The sequence below is a fragment of the Pistacia vera genome, unplaced genomic scaffold, assembly GCF_008641045.1.
Source record: "Pistacia vera cultivar Batoury unplaced genomic scaffold, PisVer_v2 Contig213, whole genome shotgun sequence".
NCBI lineage: Eukaryota > Viridiplantae > Streptophyta > Magnoliopsida > Sapindales > Anacardiaceae > Pistacia > Pistacia vera.
Window position 1 is genome coordinate 626,712 of NW_022196017.1, and position 8,707 is coordinate 635,418.

Below are 8,707 nucleotides of genomic sequence, written 5' to 3' on the forward strand. Positions count from 1 at the left end.
AATGTGAAAATAACACTTGGTCTTTGTTAGTAAGTGACCGTACATAAAACTAAGTAGGCTAAGGTTATTCTATTAATCTATTATTTTTGTTAGTTCCTTTCATTTTTCCAAGATCCATTTATTTAATACTTAGGATTATTAATTATTTTTTTCATTTCAATATCCTAACCCCCAGGGCATTTTATTAAAATGCCATTTATGTTTTTCACTATGAACAACGCCTCGCTCCTACGTTCCACTGAACAAATTGTACAACCTATATATTTAATATAGACGTAAACATTCTACACCATATATGTTTGATATAGACGTACAAGAACTGTATGTTTAATAAAAATATAATAATGATCATGGTCCACTGAACGAATCGTAAACCCTATATGTTAAGAGTTTGAGCAATAAAATGGCTTCACAGTTGAGATATGGATAAAGAAGAAGATGGTAAAATTTTTAAAGCATTGATAAATATTACACTCTTTTGAGATTCTTCTTGGTCTGATTTTAAAAGAGTTATTATTTTAAGGAGTAAACGAAGTTTGCAAGACTAATCAACGGATTGTTTGTGCAGATAGTTTTGCACAATTACAGCTCCATACGATTCGTTCAATAAAGAATACTTTATTACCAACAACTAACAATTTTATGTACGGAGTTGTAACTCTGCAAAACCATTTGCACAAAAAATCTGTTTAATCATCAAATGAACTTCATTTACACAGGGTCGCTTAAGCGATGATGTGAAAGGCAGAATCAATATCTGCCCAGGTGCATGATTGCTTAAGCGATTCTTCTATTTTTCACTTGGTCGATTAAGCGATCGTAGATCGCTTAAGCGATCATGTGATGGGCAGAATCAATATCAGCGATTCGTGATATCGCTTAAGCGATCCGTGATATCGCTTAAGCGATTCTTCTATTTTTCACTTGGTCGATTAAGCGATCGTAGATCGCTTAAGCGATCATGTGATGGGCAGAATCAATATCAGCGATTCGTGATATCGCTTAAGCGATCCGTGATATCGCTTAAGCGATTCTTCTATTTTTCACTTGGTCGATTAAGCGATCGTAGATCGCTTAAGCGATCATGTGATGGGCAGAATCAATATCTGCGATTCGTGATATCGCTTAAGCGATTCTTCTCTTTTTCACTTGGTCAATTAAGCGATCGTAGATCGCTTAAGAGATCATGTGATGGGCAGAATCAATCTGCCCAAGTGCATGATTGCTTAAGTGATCCGTGATATCGCTTAAGCGATTCTTCTCTTTTTCACTTGGTCAATTAAGCGATCGTAGATCGCTTAAGAGATCATCTGAAGGGAAGAATCAATATCTGCCCAGGTGCACGATCGCCTAAACGATCATGGGCAATGCATACTTTTCCATCTTTTCTCCTGAATTTTGACTAACTAAAATTACCAACACATATTAATTCCATACTTTCTCTTGAATTTGACAACCTAATTCCAAACTAAAATCACCAACAAATATTAGGCCATGTAACAAGAATACTAAATATAAAGAATGATTTACTCAAGGTAACAATAAAATTTAAAACATCAATAATTGAAAATAATAATCATCAACGGTTGGCCTTGGCAACTCCCTGAATTTCATCCTTCTTCGAACCTAATTTTCTGGATCTGCATGTGATTACTTCTGGCAACTGCTTCTCTTGTGGCCAAGTTGCTTGCAAATGGAGCACTTATTCATCTTCTGAGGAACCTCAGAGGCTGATGGAATACACTTAACTCTTTTTCTCCCCTTTACTGTCTTCTTGAATGGCGGATGGATGATAATGTCAGCCAACTCTGGCGGCACTACCCACTGCTCTTCTGGAGGCACTGGATATCTCATTTCTGAATAAGCTGGCATATAGTGATTTGCCATATACAGAGAGGAGCAAAGTTCCATGTAAATTCTTGAACTAAAATCTGGCTTCCATTGGTGTTTCAGTGCTGCTAGTGTATGAGAACAAGGTAAATGTTGAATGTCAAACACTTTACAGCTACAAGTTTTACTAACAAGGTTAACTAGGGCATCCGAACCATAGCCGCACACAATGAACTCTTAAGAATTAAGAGGATAGGCAAACAGTGCATTTGATAGTTCCATACGTTCTCGCAATAATTTTTCAGCTGACGGAACAAGGGTTGTAGTAAAATTAGCTGACTCTGTACGACGCTTATGGAACCACCGTGACAATGTCTTCTGGATTGCATCAAAAAGTGTAACTATTGGAAACTCTCTTTCTATTAACAACTTCGAATTTATGGACTCGGCTATGTTCGTGGTCATGACATCAAACCTTCTTCTAGGAAAGTCCGCTCTACTCCATCGCTTATAACCAACATCATGCTCAAGATACTTAGCAACTCTATCATCCTTGATTTGGATTTGCTGGAAGTGCTCCTCGAACTCATCAACCCGATAACCTTTTGCTGCCATGTAGTATGTTTGAAGGAGACCAGCACACTTAAACTTTTGTTTTATGTTCTCACCAAGGTGCCTCATACAAAATCCGTGATGTGCTGTCACTGTTAGGCACTATCGTACATAATTGTTGAAAAAACCAAGTCCACGACTTGTCATTCTCAGAGTCAACCACACACCATGCAACATGATATTTGTGATTCTCGCTGTCTTGTGCAATGGCCACCAACAATGTACCTCTATACTTTCCTGTCAAAAAGCAACCATCAACAACCAACACCTTTCTTATGTTTACAAAACCCCTTATAGCAGAACTGTAAGCAACAAAAAAAAATATTTAAACATCATATTCCTGTCCCACTTCAAAGTCGTCTTATTACCTTCGTTTGTCAACTCAAGCATATAACAGTACGCTTCTAATACTGTATACCCGTGCTCCGACGTGCCCCTCACAAAATCTTGTGCATGTTGTCTCCTTTTCTAGCATTTCTAGTAACTAACAACACATCCCAACTCTGTGCGCACAAGTCTCTGAATGTCTTTAGGAGATGGACCTTTCCCTTCAACGAACTAACTTTTGAAAAATTGTCCAATAACATCAGCGGAGGCTTGTCGATGCTCACGTGAAATATGTCCCAAACCACATGTGTGCTCACGGGTATATGTGCTAAGAATAAATTTTTCTGACTCTTCCAACCTTCTACAATAAATCCGCCACTTGCATTTTCGTTCATGACATGCAATCGTCACAACCAATGAATTTGACTTTTTGGTGATGAACTCAAAATTACCTCTCACCGCAACAAGTTTTAGCTTCCTTACCACTTCCTCTTTGTTGTCAAATAAATACCTTATGTGCAACTCTGATCCATCTGTAAAAACATGAGCTGATTCACAACTACTTGCAATTGCCCTTTCTGAGCTTGCATAAATGACCATAGTGTTCTCTTCCTCACAAACTACACCTTCTGCATAATTTTAATTTAAAGGAATCTTTACATCTGCGGGAACATGTACGGGGTCCTCCTCCTCAACATTTTCATTTTGCCGCCCATGACCAACCTCTATTATAGTGTCCTCCTCACCACCCAATTCACCCTCTACTCTTGATTTTTCAACTAACAAATCAATGCCCTCGTAGTTCAAATTAAAACCAGGCAAATCTCCTCCAATTTCCTCATTATCCCCTTCCTTTGAACCAACTTCCAACGGTTTTCCTACAAAAGAAACCCTTAAAATCAGCCTCGAACCATTATCGTCCACATCAATCATATATAACTTCACACTTTCATCAGACTTTAATATAGTAGGAGGTACCTTATAATGTTCAGGAACTCTGCTTAAAACATACTTCACAACTATATCACTACGTGAGCAACTCAAATCACCTCTTCTAATTATTTCATCAATCAACTCATCAAAACTAACCTCTGTGCTCACAGCAATTGGTATAACTTCATTACTCTTCCCAATCCACTTTTAGCTACTTTTTTCCCCCACCCACTCACCAAAATATTCAACACCTAAAACAACTTGTCCCGTGTCTAATAATAGCCAACTACCTATAATGCAAGAAAAAAAATATTCTTAACTGATGTACTAAGGGTTAAAATATTTTAAAAAGCATATACACAGTCACTTGACAGATCTGGTGTATTGCTTAAACGATCTGGTATATCGTTTAATAGATTGCTTAAGCGATCTAATGTAAATGAGCATGATCGCTTAAGCGATATTATGTCATTTACTGATCGTTTAAGTGATTTGCTACTTTTAGCAAATCGCTTAAGCGATCTTATGCCACATACCTGATCGCTTAAGCGATCTATCTGCTGCATTACCAAACGTAATCATATCCAGAACACGTTTTCAGTCATCTCCACCTACAATCGGTGCTATCACCCCTAGCTACCCATAATGCAAGAAAATTTTCAACAAATTCCACTCCTTTCAACTTCTATTACATCAAACACAACCTAAACAACTAAATCAAAATCATAACCCAAACTTAATCCATCATTAAATCTTTCTAAATCAAAAGGGGAGATACACATACCTGGACGAAATTTTAGTAGGAGGAGGAGGAGGAGGATATGTGTTGGAGAAGATGTTAATGGCGGAGGAATGCATTAATGTAGCGGGAGGAAGAAGAAGAAGGTTTTTGGGTTTGTTTGTAAGATTTTTGACTCTTTGGAGACTTATTATAATTTTTAAAAGATTACACAATTATTCATTAATCTTAATTGACCCCCTAATCATGTTTAATTAAGCTTAATAAAAAACAAGGCCATTTAGTTAAAATTTACAAACTGTATAGCCTTTTAATTAAATTTTAAGTTAAAATGGTCTTTTAATAAAATCCCCCAAAAACGACCTACAAAAACACTCTTCAATTCATACATGGCTTTGAGATTCAGATCCTTATTTTATTCGTCTTCAATCTCTCAAAACCCATCCTCGAAAGTTAATGTTTTATTTTTGTTAGCTCACTTACACAACCTCACATCTTCAAGCTCCAAAAATGAAGTTTCGTATTCTTTCAAAAAACCCCTTGAACGATCCTCACTTGCTAAATTCCTCATAGAAAATTGTCGATCAGGTAGCTTTACTTTGAATGAAGCATTGTACTTTTTTTATTACATGATTAATTCAAAACCCCTTTCTCCAATTTCATCATTCACTACTTTGTTTAGTGCACTAGTTAAGAAGAAGCATTATTATGAAGTGATTTTGCTATATAAGCTGTTGAATTCAATTGGGTTGTCTCCAAATTTTATGTCTTTGAATATTTTGATGAATTGCCTCTGTAATATTGAAGGGGTTTCTGATGGTTATCCGGTTTTTGGGGCGATTTTGAAGTTGGGTTTTAGCCCAAATACCGTGACATTTACTTGTTTGATTAAAGGTCTGTGTGTAGAGAGAAAGATTATGGAATCAATGGAATTGTTTAAGAAAATGAATGCTGTTGGTTGTAGGGCTAATGTGATCACTTGCAACACTTTGATTGGTGGATTATGTAAAACAGGGAAGATAAGTGTTGCCATTAAGTTGCTTGAAGAGATGGTTAATGGGAATAAAGAATCTGTTGTTTCTTGTAGGCTAGATGTTGTTGTTTATACTACTTTAATTGATGGTCTTTGTAAGGCTGGATTGGTTGAGAAGGCTAGACAATTATTTTTGGAACATATGATTCAAATGGGTGTGGTTCATGACATTTATACCTACAACATTTTCATGAACGGTTATTGCTTGTCCGATAGAATTGGTGATGTAAGGGAGTTGTTTGATTCTATAACTAGAAAAGGGTATAGGCCTAATGTTGTTTGCTACACTACTCTAATCAATTGGTATTACAAGAATAAAGAAGTCAATGAAGCTGTTAGTCTTTATCGAGAGATGATTTCAGAAGGAATTAGGCCTAATGTGATTACATATAACACCTTGTTAACTGACTTTTTCCTTATAGCTAAGGTGAAAGATGCACGGAATTTAGTTGGTGAGATGCGACTTAACGATGCTTTTCCTAATTCTTGGACATATAGCATTTTCATTGATGGGCTCTGCAAGAACGGATGTGTTTTGGAAGCATTGGAAATGTTTAATGCTCTAGTAAATAATAAGATTGCAGTTAGCATTGAAGGTTTGAGTTCCCTTATTGATGGATTATGTAAAACAGGGAGATTCGAAACTGCTTGGGACCTATTTCAGAAGTTTTGTCTTCATGGAAACCTGGTGCCAGATGTTGTAACATATAGCATTTTGATCAGTGGGTTGTGTTAAAATTGACAACTAGAAATGGCAAATGAGTTGTTTTCATATATGGAGGAAAAAGGTTGTGCGTACTATGCTTATGTTTGGTTTCCTCAAGGATAATGAGATACCAAAAGTTGTTGAACTCCTTCATAAGATGGTGGAGAGAAATGTGAAGCCGACTGAATGTACAATGTCCTTAGTCATGTAGTTACTAATGAAGGCCAAAAATTATAGTGAATGTTTGAGCGAGCTTCCTCAATTTCCGGTCCAAAACCGAAATTAAAGTTTACGTGATAAAACTTTAGCAAGTATTAAACTTTTTTTTGGAGCAGAATCCTGCAAAAGTTCATTCGGATGCCCAAATGCTCTATATTGGTTACGGTATGTAAAAAGTTCAGTAAACACTTTTATCTGTTCGAATTTGATAGGGATGGTGATGAGGATGATTGAGAATGATAGCTTTCTTGATCAGACATACGATACGTGATCTGTCTCTGTTGTAAGTAAATATATTGGAGGTGGCAACATTGCAAGTTGCGTTTGGATTTGCACATGTAGTAGATCTAAAGGATTTGAGGATTATTTTTGGTGTAAATTTTGGTAAGCAAAGGTTGTATAAGAGGAATTGTGGAATGGTTCTTACTTTTACTACGACAATAATGGTAGCCACTCAAGTTCATCTATTCAAGCTGATCAGTTTACTGGACAATGGTATGCTGCAACTGATTAACTTCATTCATTGATATTCTCAATTATCTAGGCTTGATAAATCTTGATTTATTTATAGTGTTTCACATGTTTCTGTTTCTCAATATATATTCTTTTTTAGTTCAGATCTGATAATACTAGAACTTAGCAGGTGTGTCTCTAATGTAGTTAATCTATTTTTTTATGTGGCAATACATTTTGGAAGTTTTAATTGCATGTTGTCATCTTTTTCCTTACTTTTTGTGGAAAATTAAGTTCTTGCTACTTTTAGTCAGATTTTGCATATATGTGGAATCAGGGGATAAAAACATTAATTTTGTTTTTTGGATTTCCTTTATCTAAGTAATTTTGTAAAAATGAATGACTAGAATTTGTTCTGATGCAGTCTGTCTCACTTTGGTTTGACTGCTTGAGATTTATGCAAGAATATGATCCATCTGTACGTGAATTTTCACCTGATGGTATTGCGAAGGCAAGAAATCTCTTCGAGCGTGCTATAACTGCTGCTGGTTTGCATGTTGCTGAAGGCAGTAAAATATGGGAAGTATATAGGGAATTTGAGCAAGCCATTCTCTATACCATAGATGAGATCAGCATTAAGGTGAGAATTTATAATGTATATATTAAAAACTTTTTAGAAAATGTGGCTGAAGGGGATGCATTCTATTAATTTTTAGAAAATGTGGCTGAAGGGGATGCATTCTATTAATCAGCTTACTTGATTATTTAAAGTCTTATTCCATCTTACTGGTTCGGTATTATGGTTAATAATGCTTTTGTGGGTCTTCCTTTATATTTCCTAGAACCATGGCTCAAGTTGCATGCCCTGTTTATTTTAGAAACTTTTTTCTTCTTTTTGTCATCTATGTATAGTTCATAATTTTTTTTCTTTCATTTGAAGTGCTATGTATAGTTCATAAATTTTTCTTTCATTGTCTATGAAGTGCTAGTACCAAGAAAAAGTATCTGTTTTCAAAATTTAGTTGGAAAATTATTGCTCTTTTGCAGGAAAAAGAAAAAAGGTTCAGCCATCGGAAGTATATTTCACCGTCAGTTTTCTGTTCCCTTTGCTAACTTAAGGTCATACTTCTTGCCTACAGTCTGGGAGGTGGAACTGGGGATTGCTCTAGATACTGAATCAGGTGATTTAGATGGGATCCTTTACTGTTGCCTCAGGTACCAAAAGGCATTGGAGATGTATAATGCTCAAGCTGATTTTGAAGAAACGATTGCAAGGCAGGCTATATCTGACTTCAAAAATTTCAACAATTCACGGTATATGGCATTTTATCGATATTGTTTAGACAGCTAATGATAATGTTGGGTTCTTATGTGATACCTTAAGATTTAGGTTAAATGGTAACTTGATATGATATTAAAGTGTAGAGGTCATGATTTGAGTCTCCATCTATTACATCCTGCTATACTTGGGTTGGTCTTCTGTTTGAATTGGGCTTGGTTATGTAACATGTGAGTTGCTGTTACAAAGCTAATATCATTGTTGTGCCCTTACCTTTTCAAGCTTAAGGTTTTAGGTCAAGTTGTTTTCAAAAAAGTTGCTGTTGAAATTTCATTATAATTTCAATTTCTATGGTCCTTCTTGCTTCTAATATAGTAATTAGTTTAGTAACTTTAGATCTCTCTTTTCTTCTCTTTTCTGAGGGTGGGGGGGGTTGTATAAGAGCTTGCAATGTGGCAATAGGTTACCTTTTTTTTTTTTTTTTTTTTTTCTTCTTAAAATGTTAATGCTATTATTTTAATTTGAAATTTTTGCAGATCTACTTGAAGTTTGAACAGTTTGGAGATCCAGCCTGTG

The 8,707-nt window shown here is 35.7% G+C and overlaps 1 protein-coding gene and 1 long non-coding RNA gene across 2 annotated transcripts; both read left to right on the top strand.

Moving 5' to 3' along the window:
• Window positions 1-4,543: 4,543 nt before the first annotated feature.
• Window positions 4,544-6,210, top strand: LOC116129697 (pentatricopeptide repeat-containing protein At1g62680, mitochondrial-like). Its single transcript, XM_031415423.1, has 3 exons — window positions 4,544-4,595; window positions 5,249-5,335; window positions 5,456-6,210. Exons 1-3 carry the CDS (start codon window positions 4,544-4,546, stop codon window positions 6,208-6,210), a joined length of 894 nt encoding a protein of 297 aa, XP_031271283.1.
• A 642-nt stretch (window positions 6,211-6,852) lies between these two features.
• On the top strand, window positions 6,853-7,493 carry LOC116129675. Its single transcript, XR_004127945.1, has 2 exons — window positions 6,853-6,894; window positions 7,277-7,493. It is a non-coding gene; the product is annotated as an uncharacterized LOC116129675 (long non-coding RNA).
• The last annotated feature ends 1,214 nt before the right edge of the window (window positions 7,494-8,707 follow it).

Excerpts from the sequence above, each read along its gene's own strand:
- LOC116129697 (XM_031415423.1), top strand. The coding sequence starts at position 4,544 with ATGGCGGAGGAATGCATTAATGTAGCGGGAGGAAGAAGAAGAAGGTTT. Across the intron at positions 4,596-5,248 it reads AAGAAGAAGAAGGTTTTTGG|GGGTTTCTGATGGTTATCCG; the intron begins GTTTGTTTGTAA and ends GTAATATTGAAG. Across the intron at positions 5,336-5,455 it reads ATTTACTTGTTTGATTAAAG|GGAAGATAAGTGTTGCCATT; the intron begins GTCTGTGTGTAG and ends TATGTAAAACAG.